Source organism: Aquarana catesbeiana, linkage group LG05 (assembly GCF_042186555.1).
Source record: "Aquarana catesbeiana isolate 2022-GZ linkage group LG05, ASM4218655v1, whole genome shotgun sequence".
Classification (NCBI taxonomy): domain Eukaryota; kingdom Metazoa; phylum Chordata; class Amphibia; order Anura; family Ranidae; genus Aquarana; species Aquarana catesbeiana.
The window spans coordinates 578,242,993-578,261,119 of NC_133328.1; the positions used below are offsets into that span (position 1 = coordinate 578,242,993).

The window sequence follows — 18,127 nt, forward strand, 5'->3', positions numbered from 1 at the left end:
CATCACTGGATTGAGATGGGGCTCAGGTAAGTATTAGGGGGGGCTGCTGAACACAGGTTTTTTTTTATCTTATTGCATAGAATGCATCAAGCTAAAAAAAAAAAAACTTCTGACCTTAGAACCACTTTAAGCTAGGAATGGTTTTAGATTTTTCCTACACAACTCCTTCCAGGAAAAGTTCAATGCCTACACTACAGAACCAGCTGCACCAAAGACTCTGTTGTGTTAGCTTTCTGTATGTTTCAGACAGATAAGAGACCATGGGTGCTCAGCACAGACACATTTATTCAGGTATGCTTTGTACACGCATATTTTGAAGCAAAATAAAACAAATATACAAATACATTAACAAGCGTTGTCAATTGTAACTGGCACTAGTGTTATAAGCGGATCAAACTGGTGAGTAGAATCACGGTATTGGACTGCAGCACAAGGCGAAACTCGTAGGACCACCCAGTAGCACCGTCTTGGCAATACTTATAAGAAACAACACCAGCGCTGTTTCTATACTGACACCGGCTTTGCATTGTCGAAGTGAACTACATTGCACAGATGAACAGTACGGACACTCTGACCACCTCATGGACTGTTAGACTCGTTCTGGTAGGTGGAGCAGCTGTGGTGGCCATGTTGTTCCCCATCCCCCCCCCCCCCCCCCCATGTACTGTTACAATGAGTGTGCTCAGTCTCTGAACTCTGCTTCAGTTTGCAGTTTTCCATGTCACACGTGTCTATACAATTCCTCTAAAGCCTGAGTGAGTCTTTGGTAGGCAAATACATTTTTTTTTTATTAATTACATACATTTGTTTTATCTTAATTATCTACCACAGTCTTCGATAGGCCTGGGGTGCGTAATCAAATCCCAGGTGGCCATAGAGGACTATAAAAGGGAAAAAAAAAATATGAATATTAAAATTCCCATACGACCAGGCACTTAACACCCAGTCTTTGCTGAAGGCACCAAAACCATCAACAGAGGGTGGTCTGCTCCCTAACAGAAAGGTGACGCTGCCCTTCATTACCTCAGAGTGACTGGTTTCACTAGTGTCATGTGGGCGCCATTTTGTGTTCTGTATCGTTAATCGATGACAGGGAAAAAAAAAGAGACATTTTTCATACTTCTAGTCAAAATGTACCAGTCACTGTTTGTGCAAAAAAAAAAGAAAGAAAATAAATTATAAAAATGGAAAAAAACACCTTTGCTAAAAGCATGACTTTAACGTTAATGCAAACGTTCTATCTGCAAAACTAAATTTTCCTCAACCTGTAAAACCTGGAATGAACTTTAACCCAAAACTACTAGTGACCGATTCTAACCCTGTTTATTGAAACTTGAACAGCAAAATCCTTTCACAACAATTTCTGACATGCAGTCAAAATGTCTCCTCCGCATTGAACATAACCTTGCCGACTGTTGGGCGACAAAAGTCTGCAGACGCTCGTAGCAAAACACTGAAAGTCAGGGAAACTATCACCTTCCTCAGGAATGGCGGCTTTTAGCCACAAACGTGCCATTTTCTGTCTGGTTTTGACAAAAGAACATTAAAGCGGGAAGGTTTTCCATCCTCTTTATTAATGTGCGTTTTCCCCGAGCGGTTACCTGGCTTTTTAGCAAAGCTTTCCATGTGAGCAGAACTGGTTAGTGGTAGAGAGTAGAGCTGCAGCAATAGAAGGCCTATATGTCAGTCTGGATTGCACAGTTTCCTTCTGTATTTGGGTCACTTTCTCTGTCCGTCTCTCGTTCCTCCCCCAAGGAGTTTGGTATGTTCTGGCTGACTCCTTCCTCGGCTATATAACTCAACTGTGGGACATCTGTGCACGGTACAGGGATAGTAATGGAAACGCCACTTGGCTGGGGGGAATTTTCTAGCCGGTCATTTTCCACTTCGGGGAGCGGGCTGACAGTCACAAAGCGAGTGTGGTACTCGTTGGAACCGTGGCTGCAAGAGGTTTTCATGCTCTCCATGTCGGAGCAGCTGAACTCTGAGAAATGGCTAGAGTGAGAGTCAGCCACAGACGGTAAGCTGTCACTGAGGGAAGGAGAGTCACATTCACTGGAATGGGTGCTTTGCTGCTCCAGGAGCTGAGCGTCCATGTCCTCCCTCGTCTCATTTATTTTGGTGCTGCTCTTCTTTCTCAGCTTGCCTTTGCATTTTTTGCTGGCTGTTGCATCTTTGGACCACTTGGTGGCGCTGCATTTGCTCTCAGCTTGGCAGGCTGCGGATCCGCTCACGTTACTGCGACTGGGAGCGCTGCCGTCATCGACACTGCTGCTGCCACTGTTGTGCCTGAATTTGGCTGGTTTAGACTCGATGTCCACTTGTACTTCCATGCTGTTACCTTCCCTGAAACACAATAGCAGTTTTTGTCAAACAGCAGGCTTAAAGAATAAGTCTGGTCAATACTTTATTTTCTAGTTTTGGAAAAATTGTAGAAAAGTTAGAATATTTGTCTGGACTTTACTGCTCTCTGTGTTCCCACTGGGTAGATCGAATTCCATTATTTCACCTGAGCACCACTGTCACCAGGGCTGGAAATTCTCCAAAGGGGACCCTTTATATCATAACAAGAGGTGGTATTTCTCCTCATTAAGGGCCAGTTCACACCAGATGCAGTTCCGTGCGCTTTTTTTCTGCACTATAAATGCATGCACAGTGTTTTCCATGTATTCCAATGGCTCTAGTTCACACCATGCAGTCAGTTTCCGGTGTAGAAACTGACCGGAAACTGACTGCATGATGTGAACTAGAGCTATTGGAATACATGGTAAACACTGTGCATGCATTTTGTGCAGAAAAACAGCGCCCGTAACTGCATCTGGTGTGAACTGGCCCTTAGAGAAGATTTTCAATTAATTCCCGTTGGGTCCTCAGACAGGAAATGAGGAAAATCTCCCTGATGGGGACACAGAGAGCAGAGAAAACACCAAACACTATCCAAAAAAGGTTGGGCTTTATGACATGAGACTGTCAACAAATTCCCCTAAAACAGTTGGATTAGCCAATGGTTAGTAAAGTCACTCGGTGCACAAAGTTAAACTGTGTTGATCTCACCATGATGTATTTATTAGTTACCTGCTCTTAAACTGAGGAACGGCAATAAGGCCCCATTCACACTGTATATTGAAAATGTACGTTCCCGCTCAATTATTTTGCGCAATCATAAAATATAATAAGAATGTGTCATGTATATGGCAGCCCATTCACTTGAATGGACTGCCCTATGCACAAACACACCAAAGAAGCTCATGTAGCAAATTCTGGCACTGAGCCAGATGCGCGCGGCAAAATGGCACCGCATTTGGGGTGCCATTAAGAGATGGTGTGCCATTTGAACACATGCTTGTTGAACATATAGTTCTTAGAGTAGCTTTCTAGTCTATGGACTGCTCACTCTACTCTTTCCTGTTCCTGCAAGCCTTTTTAATATACACAAAGTTAAGACTAACTATGTTATCCTAGGTACAGTGAGGGAAAAAAAAATTTGATCTCCTGCTGATTTTGTACATTTGCCCAATGAAAAAGAAATGATCAGTCTATAATTTTAATGGTAGGTTTATTTTAACAAACCTGAGAGACAGAACAAAAAGCAAAAATATCCAGAAAAACGCATTTCAAAAAAGTTACTGATTTGGATTTTAATGAGTGAAATAAGTATTTGATCCCCTATCAATCAGCAAGATTTCTGGCTCCTAGGTGTCTTCTTTACAGGTAATGAGCTGAGATTAGGAGCACTCTTAAAGGGAGTGCTCCTAAACTCAGCTTGTTACACGTATAAAAGACACCCGAGAAGCACATGAGAAGTAATCAATCAGATTCCAATCTCTCCACCATGACCAAGACCAAAGAGCTGTCCAAGGATATCAGGGACAAGATTGTAGACCTACACAAGGCTGGCATGGGCTACAAGACCATCACTATGCAGCTTTGTGAGAGGGTGACAACAGTTGGTGCGATTATTCGCAAATGGAAGAAACACAAAATAACTCAATCTCCCGCAATGTGGGGCTCCATGCAAGTTATCACCTTGTGGAGTTTCAATGACCATGAGAACGGTGAGGAATCGGCCCAGATTTACATAGGAGAATCTTGTTAATGATCTCAGGGCAGCTGGGACCATAGTCACCAAGAAAACAATTGGTAACACACTACGCCCGTGAAGGACTGAAATCATGCAGCGACCGCAAGGTCCCTCTGCTCAGAAAAGCACATGTACAGGCCCGTCTGAAGTTTGCTAATGAACATCTGAATGACTCAGAGGAGAACTGGGTGAAAGTGTTGTGGTCAGATGAGACCAAAATCGAGCTCTTTGGCATCAACTCAACTCTCCGTGTTTGGAGGAGGAGGAATGCTGCCTATGACCAAGAACACCATCCCCACCGTCAAACATGGAGGTGGAAACATTATGCTTTGGGGGTTGTTTTTCTGCAAAGGGGACAGGACAACTTCACTGCATCAAAAGGGATGATGGACGGGACCATGTACCACCAAATCTTGGGTGAGAACCTCCTTCCTTCAGCCAGGGCATTGAAAATAGGTTGTGGATGGGTATTCCAGCATGACAATGACCCAAAACACATGGCCAAGGCAACAAAAGGAGTGGCTCAAGAAGAAGCACATTAAAGTTCTGGAGTGGCCTAGCCAGTCTCCAGACTTTAATTCCATAACAAATATGTACAGAGAGCTGAAGGTTCGAGTTACCAAATGTCAGCCTCAAAACCTTAATGACTTGGAGAGGATCTGCAAAGAGGAGTTAGAATAAAATCCCTCCTGAGATGTGTGCAAACCTGGTGGCCAACGACAAGAAACGTCTGACCTCCGATTGCCAGCAAGGGTTTTACCACCAAGTACTAATTCATGTTTTGCGAAGGGGTAAAATACTTATTTCACTCATTAAAATGCAAATCAATTAATAACTTTTTTTGAAATGCGTTTTTATGGATATTTTTGTTGTTATCCTGTCACTCACTGTTAAAATAAACCTACCATTAAAATTATAGACTGATCATTTCTTTGTCAGTGGGCAAACGTACAAAATCAGCAGTGGATGAAATTCTTTTTTTTCCCCGCACTGTGTGCGTTTATATGTGTGTGTGTGTGTATATATATATATATATATATATATATATATATATATATATATATAATTTCTTCTTGATGTGGAGCATCTGGTTTCTGCCCACGGCCTTGCAGACTTTAGCACCAGCCATTTGTTTATGAGCTTATTTAAAGCACTTTCATATAGAGATCCGAGACCCTGACGAAGCGTGGTTTCCCGCAAAACGCGTCAACCTTTACAAGTTGATCTCAAGGCCATATGAATTTTGGATTGAATAACTTGTACACATGGTTTTAAAGTCTTCTTAATGGATAGGTTTGTAATATGTTAAATAAAGTGCTATTTTTTCTATATTCCATTGTCTGTCTATATCATACTAATTGAGGTATACACAAAGTCCATTGTATATATATATATATACACACACACACACACACACACACACAATAAAGGTCGATATCTCCAAAGGCAGACAGGTGTGTTTGGCAACATGCGGTAAAATCGCACCATGTTTGATGGATACAAGAGATAATGGCACCTCAAGCATGTCTTGCCGCGTTTTCTGAATACATGGGCAGGAACATGCAATTCTGCCCACATTTTCAGAACCGCCATATGTGAACTCATTTTAAGATGAGGCAACTCTGAACAATATAGCTATTTACAAAATGGCTCCCTTCATTGTGTACCATATTGGTGTCAGTCACATCAGCTGTGTGTAAAGTGTCAAAAGCAAACTTTTAGCACTTTCAATGCAACCACCATCTATGAAAACAAAGTACCTGTCCAGCGGGATGTAGGAATTCAGAATGGATCCAGCCATGGCTTTGGTGCTTGCATTGTCACTGACTGTTCCTAAACTCACAGTGCCGGATTCTCCGCTCAGACTGTATCTCTCCTTCTGAATGTCGGCCTGGACTTCCAGCCTGCAGAGAGGAAGAAAAACATTAGACTGTGTGCAATGCCTCCAGCCCCTGAATTAACCGGTCAATGCACGGAGAATTACAAAATAACTGGCAGTTATGGGAAACAACCTCTCAATTCCTTTTATTAGGATAGACAATAAGCCAATATGGGCTAAAAGTAGTCTAAGTGATGGGGTAGATATGTATTAAAAATACAATACAAATAATTCCCCAGCACACTCTCCAGCTGGTCAGACTAGAGGTTTTTGCCACCAACACACTGAAGCAAGGCACCTCTTCAGAGTGTGCTCAACAACGCTATACTAAATGAGCGCCCAGCTATGGGACACACTTTCTATCTATCTCAGTGAATGCATTGAGAACAGCCACACACTTCTGTGTTTGCCAACATTGCCTGAGATGTGCGTTTTTTATGATAAATATTAGCAATGTGAACCACCGCAGTATGTGGCTGGAATTTTTCCTGGCTCTGCAACAAAGAAATCTGAGCCCTCCATTATATAAGGGGAGTACAGATTAAATATATAATGCAGCCTCCACATATCGCTTAAATAAACTTTTATTGTTAAAGTAGAGGAATGGCAGGTCCCTCGCTGGTGCAGTTTACAGGTACGGGGACGGGGACTGCTAATCTAGCACTGCAGATCTGCCCACATCAACAGGTCCCCAAACAGTCCCCTCATGCTGATGTCACGCCTCTTTTGGATTCTGAGAGGACCCCGCCACTGTGACAGCCAATGGGAAGATTCCAAGTCATGCATGCAGTAACATGGACACCTGAAGAAGAGCCTTGACTCATAAAAGCTAGAAGGGGTTAGGAGGGGGTTCATGTTTTGGGGTTCATTCAGGCTTTAAGATTTGCGTTTACAATATAATGCACAGGGTCCTAGCTCTTGGGCAGGAAATTCACTATTAAATGTTTTACCACTGACAGGTTCATTGTAATCTGGTCTGCATCACATCTCCCAAGCATGCTGGGACAGCAGGAATCCTGATAAGGTCTCTTACTTGAAAACTACATATTCAAAAATCTCAACTCTTTGCCATGTCAAAAAACAACAAAGAAAATTTCCCTGCTTACTTACCATCCAGCCTGCAACAAACCAAATTACTAAGACAGTGGTTCTCAACCTCTCTAGTGCCGTGACCACTTGATAAAATTTCCCAAGTTGTGGGGACCCCTAACAGTAAAATTATTTTCGTAGCATGGGTTGTCAGTACCCAAGGCAAGACAAGTAATTTGCGCCCCTAAACCATTTAGCGCTCCCTGAGTCCCTTCCACTCGTACAGTATTAAAACCCCTTATGGTACATTTTACCACTCTTTGTTCTCCTTTCTTTCCCTTTAATCTCTCTCTATTCTAATTTCTTGTTTTTTTCCCCATCCCTCTCTCTAGCCGTATTTCTTGTTCTCTCTCTTATTCTTTCTCTCCCTTTTTCTTTGTTCCTCCCCCTCTTTTCTGATCAGCCAAATTAGGTGCTCTTGATCAAGGTCATCTGCTGACTTGAGAACTGTAGTGGGAACTTTTAATGGCAACTATAATCACAGGTAGTGTTACTCACTGTGTCTCTGACTTTGTGGTGTCTCGTAGCAGTGACAAATATGCTGAAATCAGGAGATAGTGTCTCCTCCAGCCCCTCTCCCTTCACATTCCTCACCAGTCAGCTGACCTCTAGTCTCTGCCCCCAGCCATGCTGAATGAATGGGCGGCTGTGAAGAGGCTGAATGGGTGGCTGCGGGCTCCAGGAACAGCCCAGCTAGGCGGCCACAGGTTCCAGGGACAGCCCAGCTGGGCGGCCGTAAAAAGGCTGGGAGAGCGATGCGGCTTCAGAAACAGCTCAGGATTCGGTGACCCCTGGCAAATCATCATTGGAGGCTCTCAAAATTTATAGAGTTAGGGCTGCAGTACACTGGGGTGCCGCGAAGTGGCCCTGCAGCTTACACATGTATTTGCAAATGTGTGCAAACTAAATCCCTGGTTTTAACGTGAACTATTAGACAGGACACTTCGGTTTGTCGCAGGCTTGGCGGTAAGGGAGCTGGGAATTTTTCTTTGTTTTTCGACATGTGTCACCCTTCCATGTGCGCCTTGTTGTAAAGGCCAGTTATAGGTTGGGGTGGTTGCCATTTGTTTATACTTTTGGTTAATTAGTGGGACACAATGGATACCTTCACTGCTGTTGTGCTATTGCTGGCTGTCCAGTGCATTCCTGTACTTTAAAGCAGGGGTGGGCTCCCTCCAGGCATACCTGCCCTTAATCTATCCATTATGATATATGTGTTCCAACATTCGAGGCTCTCAAAATCTATAGAGTCGTCCATTGCCATTTGTATGTATAGTTATGTATGCCAACCACAGATCTGTGCAAAGTTCCAAAAAAAGAGACCTGAGCCTTCTACCAATGTTGTTTTACCCTAAAGCAAAGATATAAAAATGTTATAACCTGCTTTTAAAACAGTCCAAATCTAAACCCAGACAAGAAGACTAGAAGTCTCTATGAATGTGTAACATCTTTCCCAAAGTCTCCCCCCATGTCCATAAAGACATGGATGAGCGAGTTTGGGTTGAAGGAACTACAGAGTCCTGACCTCAACCCGATAGAACACCTTTGGGATGAATTAGAGTGGAGACTGCGAGCCAGGCCTTTTCGTCCATCATCAGTGCCTGACCTCACAAATGCGTTTCTGGAAGAATGGTGAAACATTCCCATAGACACACTCCTAAACCTTGTGAACAGCCTTCCCAGAAGAGTTGAAGCTGTTATAGCTGCAAAGGGTGGGCCAACTCAATATTGAACCCTATGGACAAAGACTGGGGCCTCATTAAAGTTCATGTGTGTGTGTAAAGGCAGGCGTCCCAATACTTTTGACAATATAGTGTATGTGAAATAAATTTAAGGTTTTTAATAGGACGGGGTGTAGTACTGTATGCTGAATTAAGATGTTATTTTTAGAATGAGAGTTTATCGACACTAACTTGGCAGAGCCTCAGTGAAGTCTTTAGTCTGCCCATTGTCTGTGGATCTCCTGCATTACGGGAACATAACAGTCTGACTGCAGTATAATCAGTGCATCCGTCACTTCTACAAGAACAAAACATTTTCTTGTTTATCTGAACACTCACTTCTCACATTTAATGTGGAACTTTAGTGAGATCATTTAGTGATCCTGCTAGAGTGCTGGTCCATTTTGCTGTTATAGCCATTTAAGAAGAATAATAAGTGCCTATACTGTTTAAATTCCAGTAATACACAGTCTCACCCTGCTCTGCACATGCTCAGTTGCTCTCGATTTTTCAGTACTGCGTCAAAAACGTAGTGGCCAATCTGCAGACAGCCTAAAGATTTACTGCTGTTCTGGGGCTCTGGGCTTCAGCAAAATTGCAGCAGGAACAATGCTGGAGGCAATATATAGAACATACTACTTTTAGTAGCATAAATATTAATGTGGAATGTATGTTCCTTGTTAAAGAACTTTATTTTTTATCAAGTTGTTATAGGTAAAGTTCAGCTTTAAGCCGGATCGAAATTCGTCCAGTTTAACAGGGACCGGCCTGGATTTCTAGCCATGTATGGGCATCGTGGCTGTACACAAATTGATCAATCGACTTGTGTACAACCAGCCTGTTGGGTGAACAAATAGTGCTGCTGGCTATAGCTGGAAACAATTATTGTGTCCTGCTGGCAGGGAAGGCTCCCCACTGGCTGAACACCATAGCACTGCAGGAGGCATTCCCCCATCAACACTGACTATGGTGATGGGAAAATCAAGCAATTTTCTTTCCTTCTACCAGTGGTGGAAGGAAAGAAAATTGCATAATCTACGGCCTGTCTTGGGCCAGACATACACTGAGTGAATTCCGTGGTTGCAGGAAAGAAATTTGCTTGGTTCCCCCATCAACACAGACAGTGTTGATGTGAGAATCCCTCCTGCCGAGCCGTTGTCTGCTCTTGGTGGAGCAGCCACTAGAGACAATCGTAGGTAAAACCTGGAATGCTGACCCAAGTTTAATCGATCAACTTGGGTACGTTCAGCCTGCCCATACACGGTTTGAATCTTGATCGGTTCCTGATGAACTGGTTGAGATTAGAACAGTGTATGGCTGGTCTTACTCTACAGCTCGGCTGTCCAAACTTTTTTCAAAGATGGACAGATTTGATAAAGTGAACATATGGGAGGGCCGTTCGGTCTAAGTGTGTTCGTCCGAGCACTAATACACTGCCCAACAAGAATTCTCTTGCCTTTGTGGCTGTGTGTGGTGAAGAGATGAGCTTGGGCGTGTTATTTGGATATATTTATCGGCATATAACACGCACCTTCACTTGAAGAGGGAAGTTTCAGGAAAAAAAAAAACGTACATTTTAAATAAAGAACTGTGAAGCAAAATAAGGGTCAGTGGCCATGAATGCAGCCTCACCGTTGCCATGAGTGCAGCCTGATCGATGCCCATCTGCAACCTCGGAGGGGACAGGGAGGGGGTGGGACGAGTGCCAACAGATTACATACAGGAGAATCTCCTGTCTACTCGGCGGCCTCTTTAACCACTTGCCGACCGCCGCACGCCGATGTACGTCCCTACTTTGGGGACAGATATCATTATGGCAGCAGCTAGCTGCCATAACCCCGGTGTCCCTGCTTTCGGCTGGCTACAAGATAAAAGTGGTCTCTGCGGTGGATTTGCCGCGAGATCACTTTTATCGGTGGCGGGATGAGGCCCCCCGATCCGGTGCCCTCCGCAGCGGTGGAGGCGATCGTGTCTGTCCCCTGGGCAGACATGAAGACAAGTGAGGGGAAGATGGCCCCCACACGTCTCCATGACACTGCAGGGTGGAAGCGACGTCAAAATGTCACTTCCATCCATAGCTCTTAAAAGGGCCAATATATTTTTTTAAATTTTTTTAAATGACAAAATTATTATTATTTTTTTTTTTTTTACTGCATTTTAGTGTAAATATGAGATCTGAGGTCTTTTTGACCCTAGATCTCATATTTAAGAGGTCCTAGTTTAATAGGTTTCTATTACAAAGCAAAAATTCTAGCCCTAGACCTCCTCTGTAACGCAAACCATGCAACCGGTAGAATTTTTTAAATGTCACCTATGGAGATTTTTAAGGGTAAAAGTTTTGTCGCCATTCCACAAACGGGCGCAATTTTGAAGCGTGACATGTTGGGTATCAATTTACTCGGCGTAACATTATCTTTCACAATATGAAAAAAAATTGGGCTAACTTTACTGATGTCTTATTTTTTAATTCAAAAAAGACGATTTTGTTTTTTAAAAAGTGCGTTTGTAAGACCGCTGCGCAAATACAGTGTGACAAAGTATTGCAACGACCGCCATTTTATTCTCTAGGATGTTAGAAAAAAAAATGTATAATGTTTGGGGGTTCTAAGTAATTTTCTAGCAAAAAAAAAAAAGTTTTTAACTTGTAAACACCACATCTAAAAAAGAGGCCCGGTCTTAAAGTGGTTAACACAAAGTCCCAGGAGACGGGACTTCCTATTACAGATGCCACAGAGTAAACAGGAGATTCTCCTGTATGTAATCTGACGGCACTCATCCCGCCCCCTCCCTGTCTCCTTCAAGTCAGCGCCGATAAATATGGTACATATCTGGGGGCCACAAAAGAGATATATATATATATATATATATATATATATATCCAAATTACCAGGGGGGCCGGATTAAACTAAAACGCATGCCGCATTTGACCTGCAGGCCAGAATTTGGACATGCCTGCTCTACAGCAAATCTTTGTTTTCATCAGAGAACTCCAGTCAATTCAATGAGAATAACAGCTAATAGCATGTTATCTTCAAACAATGCAAATGTGCCAGAACTAATACTTTTTATATGTATGTGATGTTTAGCAAATTAAACTGTAAGGTGATATCAAATGGAATACAAAGTAGGAAATTACTTGTTGTCAGTAGCCTTGAAACAAACCTCACCCATAACGACAGCAGGAGATGCAAGTCCAAGGCTACAAAAGTCACTCATGCAAGCAACAGCAAACCTGATTTGTTGCTGGTGAGTGAGAGATAACATTATGATCATTGGGTCATTCCTTTAGCTAAACTCTTAGAAATGAGTACAGAAGTCTCACTTCCTACCCACCGACCGGGGAGGGAAATGAAAACAGTGGGAGACAGGCTGAGGTACAGCACTTTTAGAGCGCGAATACGTGGAATTCGAGGTCCACCTTGTGAAAGGTTTCATGCCTCCTATATATGGTACTTTTTTTTTTTTTTTTCCTTCTCTGCGGCTAGGCTTATCTCCATTTTTTCCATGGCACATTGTGACAATATTTGTACATAAAAAGAAAAAAATGGGTATATGTGTATTGACTGAAATAAGACTGAAGAACTGTAATGATTTTTTTATTTTGCTTATTTTTATAGATGTAATTGGTCTTTCAGGCAACATTTGTTTGTACCACATCCACAGAGGATGTTTTTTTTCCCAGTGTTACTGTCGTGGTGTTAATTTGAAGAAGCACGTGGATGATTTATTCAGTTGGATGTTCCACACATTCTTTATGGACATCTGTTGTGTTTTGTAGAGTTTTATTCATTTATTTAGGATTTGTAGCCTCTTTATATATTAAAGATGAATGCTTCCAATAAATCTTTAGCTAACACAGAAGACAGTTTATATAGAAACAAATATCTAGTAATAGAAGCAAAACGCTTTATTTTTCTTAGTTGTCCACAAGCAGCAGGTGTGAGGAAGATGAACTGTACTTTACCGATTAAAACAATTGACCATGGCGCTTCCTGAAAGGCTGCCGGTGATGCTGGCACCGGCCAATGCCATGGTACTGGCGGTTTCACTCAGGTTGTCCCGGATTGCACCAATCCTATCCATGTGACTTCCGCTGGCGCTCAAGCTGCCGGTCATTCCTCCTACGCTTCCTTCCCCAATACTGGGATTATGACGAGCCTCGGCTACAGATGTGGCATCTAAACAAAAAACAGACACAGCGTTACAGCAAAGCATAGGACATCTTAATGCTGCAGACTGACCCTGCCATCCCATCTGCAATGTCCACATGGAACAGAAACTGCCATCAATCATGTGGATGGGTGGCACAACTTACATGATGTTGCATCATGGTTGATGCAACATCAACCAAGGCCTAACTTTTAATTAAAGTGTATTTCCACCTTTGTATTCAATGCCCAATAAATGTTTGTTTGTTCCTATTCATGCAGCATACCGAAAAACTATTTAAGAAAATATTTCTGGTCTTTCTAGTTGTTCCTTTGGAGCAGGTTTATACATACGACTTCAAACTATTCTGAACAACTTCAAGGTGTAATTAGAGGGAAAGTACATTACCATACAATGCACCACCAAAGCTAGTTTACAAGTGATAGAGATCTGCCAGCACAGTACAGAAATAATTAATTATGGCATACATAACTCCCAAGCCCCCTACCTAACATTACATAGCAGGGGAAAGATGGGCAAAACTTTTAGGCCCCTTTCACACGGGGGTGAAATGCACTTGCTCAGCAGGGGATCGGTCCACTGATCCTCCCGCTGAACACAGATGACAGGTCCAGGTCCGCTTAGCTTAAGAAGAGTGGACACAAACAGCGCCAACTCTGCTCTGTGAGCAGTTGGGTGTACACGTGCGTAATACTACGCATTTTGGTAATTTACTCTAGGTGGTCGGATGAAATAGTAACTTTTTGTGTGCAGTACCACTTTCAACCACAAGGTGGAGGAAGAATGTTCTGTCCAGGGAGTTAGCGGGAAAATGATCACCGCACACATTTTTCAGAGATGGAATGAAGGAAATACCGGCTGGCTTACACCAACAGGATGGAGAAACTGACCACAGGACACTTTGTGGAGTTTCCCTACCAGCAAAGTAAACAGCCTGAGTGGAAAGAACACAGCTCAGGTTGATGAACAGTTCTACTTTTTTTTTCAAATGTTAAATATTGACATTTTTGTCTGTTTGTTTCTTTTTTTGTATGTACAAAATGTACAAATGCTTTTTTGCTTAGTAAAAAAAAAAAAAAAAACTTTGTATATCACTTGCCAGGGAATATTCAAGTTGTGCAGTCCGGACAATTTATAATGAAGGGATATCTTCATCAATAAGCTATCTGGCTGCCTTCATAGTTAGTATAGGGAGTGCACAGTGAGAGGATAGGAACCTTACATTACAGGGTACAAATTATGCCCTTTATAGGTTAAATTTTCTGAAAATATAGGCCAGTATTTTCGGGAAAGCTTGCCTTCACATGCCTTTGTTTATATTTTTCTCCACCTTTACAGGAAGATCAGTCAGGCTGATCAACGACAGTTACACGGGTTGGGATAAACTATTATACTGACAGGGGTACTTCAAGTATTGAACCTTTCTCCCTTAAGCTATGTGAATAAATATGGCCACAGAAGTGCACATAGTTATGCATTCCTGTGACGGAGATTCAGCCAACAGCAGCATTAAGCCCGCTGTCAGCTGACATCCCAGATTATGCTCTGTAGGGATCCCTTAACAATAATATTGGGATTAACCCTTATTGCCTGACCAGCAGCAGTGCACTGCTGAGAGCCTGAGCCAGCCACTCCTCCTGTCCCCTCCACAGCCCAGCGTTTCAGAGAGCACTGGAGGGGCAGAGCAGAAAGCTGGTGACAAACGAACACTGCTCTCTGCTCAGAGTGGACCTGAAAACTCAGCGATCGTGGTCTTTGATCGTTTAGTTCTTGGTGTAGAACCAGCGGGGGGACAGCTATAGCTCGGATCGGTCCTGCAGCCCTCTAGGTGAGTATGTGTTTTTTTTATATCCAGCACTTCTCTTTCAAAAATATTTTTAAAAAAAACTGTTGTTTTTAACTGCTTCAAAAGTACTAAATGGAGTGAGCCTTTAATTTGTTTGCCGTTTACTACATGTCCACCTAATCTTACCCTGTCCCTGGAGAAGCAGAACAACCAATGTTGTCACCCTATTACAAGAAGTAGAAAATTAACAGATCTACTGTACTGCATGTGTCATTTCTTATTATGCTTTTGTTTTAAGCATAGAGATGAAAAGACTTTACAGTTGCCCAGTGGCCCCCTGACACACAGATTTTAAGCGTGCTAATCTACCACTTTAACCACAGCCTAAACTGACAGCTGCCATATAGAAATCATATGCTGCACTTACCCAATTATCAAAACTTCTCAATCGTCTGTATGGATATGGGGGACTTTAAACTATAGAATGGCAGCAGTTAACAACTATGCTATGTAAAGCAACTCTTTTTTTTTTTTTTGCATTGGTTTGCGTTCACATGTATACATAACAGCAGGAAGTTCTGCTGCAATAAAGTCATATTACACAGCTCCCTAGAAGTTGAAGTAGCAGCATTTTTCATCTGGGTGGGGGGACTCCGCCTTATTTAAGCTCGCGTGGCAGGCAGGATTCTAATCTTTCCTTATAAGGGAGGAGATAGACAGGAGGACACCGCAAGCAGCCAAGCAATTTCCAGCAGTACAGCTAAATTGTCATACACTAGAACCACCAGCAGGGGATGCCAGATTTCCTTAGTAATGTTTGACAATACATCATACAATACATCATTGTGGGTCCTACAACATGTTTAATGTTTAACTCTAAGATTTCTTTGAAACAGCACAATTTAAATAAGTTTCCTCAAACAATTAGTATCCAATGTCTAGGTTACTGATGCTCACTATACAAATAATCCATGGAAGGATATTACACATAGTGCCCCACTTAAGGAGCTGTAACTGACAATTACGTCTATTCTACATCTAACTCTCCTTTAATCGATTCACAAAAGCATTGCATTCTTTACAGAAAATACAAGGCTTTCCATGAATGCATACGAGGAGACGAGGAGCAGAATATGCTGGCCTAACTCGAATCCATCCACCCCATCACATGGCATTCTATCCACACAGCAGAACTACACAACAACTCCCAAGACATTTAAACATCACAGGGAGGGAAAAAAAAAAAAGGGAAGAGGTGGAGGAAGACCTGTTCTATACTTGGTAAAATTGGCTGAAACGACTTTATTACCACTTTACCAACAGGTAATATATTAAAAGCTTACCTGTAGGTAGAATGAAAATCTCTTAAACCTGCACCATGTAGAAGATATTCCACAGAGCAGCAGCCAGTGACGTCACCGGCGCATGTTCTCTGAATGCCGTTCCTTCAGAGCCCTGTGCCGCAAACAGTGACGTCACCGGTGCATGCGCAGGAGTGACGTAATCACAGCTCTGCCAGTCAGACAGTCGGAGTCTGCGAACCCAGAAGGAATACCGGGTGAAGATGGAAACTCTGTTAGCGGTGACAGCACGCCGCTGGAGGGCTTTGTTTTAAGGTAAGTCTCTCATAATGTAACAATGTCACTTTATGACATTGCCTTGCAGGGTGAAATTTTATTTTTTTTTGTTTAGAAAGTTAACTACCACTTTAAAAAGAAATCCCTCTGCCCATAGGACCAAACATCCACCATGTAATGTTATGGTCAGCTCTCATTATTAAAATGTCGTGGTCTGTTTTGGATTGAGCAATAAGCGAGTCGCATGCTGTGAAATTTAAAAGACAGGAAAAAAAATAATCAGAGCTTTAAAAACAGAGTATGGCACATTCACAGCTCTCACCTGCAGCAGTGTTCACTCCACCGACATTGATGTCATTTTCATCATCAAATTCAATACGGACACCTTTGCCATTACCAGCTGACACACCGCACCCTCCACTCCGGCACAGTGATATGGGAACTACACCGTAAACATAGGCTAGCATAATGGGAACACCGATACCTTCAGGGTAAAGTAAAGGAAAAACATTAGCAGACATTCTTCTTTACTTTGAATGGAACGTTGCAGCTTTATACCAGTTCATGTTCTCCTGAGCTTACAATTCCCCAAAGTTGGCCATACATATTACAGACCAAGTATACAAGGCCTTTTAGACCTACCAAAAACTATTGTATGTAGAAGCAAGTGCCTGCCTGGCTTTATACAAACCAAATGGATTATTTTAGGTTATTACACAGCTTTGCTAAATCTAAAAGGATGCTGTACAGGTCATAAAATAAGATTTTAATATTTATGGCTAAATTAACAGTTACGCCAACAACCGCCACATATTAGACAGAAGTAGTGAATGATCAGGGAGGACTTCTCTCGGGGTATAATTGCCATCTGTGTCCCCATCGCAGAGATGATCTGATTACCTGTTGGGTCACCAGAAGAGGAACTGAATTGAAATGCCCCCCAACAGATGGCTATAAAAACTTGACAGAGGTCATAGAGTTTCCCTATTCTAAAACAATTTTGGCTTGAAATGGACAGTGTTGGGCAAAAACACACTTTTAAAAGGCACCGTGTAGAGTCATAATGTGGTTTTATAGTTCACCCACCTACAGTTACAGCAGCAACAACTGGAGAAACAATGACGGATACAGTGACGCCACCTGCTATTGCCAGGTTCCTCTTGTGCTTTGAAATATCTTTACCTTCATATCGGTTATGAATCTGGCGAGAAGATACAAGATACCAGTATTAGATGAATGTAACACAAAGACCTCATATGCCATTATATGAGCTGTTCTATACATTACATCCTACTCATATGTCTCATTAATACTGTCTGAAAAAAACATTCTAATCATTTCAAAACTGTCAACCATCAAAATAGAATCCAACAGCCACCACCTCCTCTTATCCAGCTAAGAACATTCTCAGTAGGGCACAGCTTCACATTCTGGTTTGGAAAGAGGAAGGGTGAGGTTCTGCTTTAGTACTTTGACGGCATTTACTAAGAGTGTAAGTGAATGAGCTCAACACTTAAGCTGCTCATAGACGGTTCGAGAATCGGCAAGTTCAGCAGGGACCAGACGAGATTTGAACCATGTATGGGCAGGCTGACTGTACCCAAGTTAATTGATCAACTTGGGTACAACTAGCCTGTCGGATTTTTACATGCGATTGTTGCTAGCGGCTACTGTAGCTGCTAGCAGTAATCACTGTGTTCCCACCAGGAGAACACAATGGCTCCACAGGGCAGTGCAGGAAGGAAAATTGCTCTGTCTAGGGCAGGCTTTACCTACCTTTAGCCCAAGTAGCCAATTCTACACTTCTCTCCAAGGTTGATGTAA

The 18,127-nt window shown here is 42.5% G+C and overlaps 1 protein-coding gene across 4 annotated transcripts in view; it reads right to left on the bottom strand.

Moving 5' to 3' along the window:
- Positions 1-265: 265 nt before the first annotated feature.
- Positions 266-18,127, bottom strand: part of RNF19A (ring finger protein 19A, RBR E3 ubiquitin protein ligase) — a 139,179-nt gene continuing 121,317 nt past the window's right edge. For all 4 annotated transcript variants that reach the window (XM_073632039.1, XM_073632040.1, XM_073632041.1 and 1 more), the window contains 5 exons: positions 17,390-17,504; positions 16,626-16,787; positions 12,735-12,948; positions 5,842-5,985; positions 266-2,346 (listed from right to left, as the gene is read on the bottom strand). In XM_073632039.1, coding sequence (XP_073488140.1) covers positions 1,677-2,346; positions 5,842-5,985; positions 12,735-12,948; positions 16,626-16,787; positions 17,390-17,504 — 1,305 coding nt within the window. In that variant the 3' untranslated portion in view covers positions 266-1,676. The remainder of the gene's footprint in view (positions 2,347-5,841; positions 5,986-12,734; positions 12,949-16,625; positions 16,788-17,389; positions 17,505-18,127) is intronic.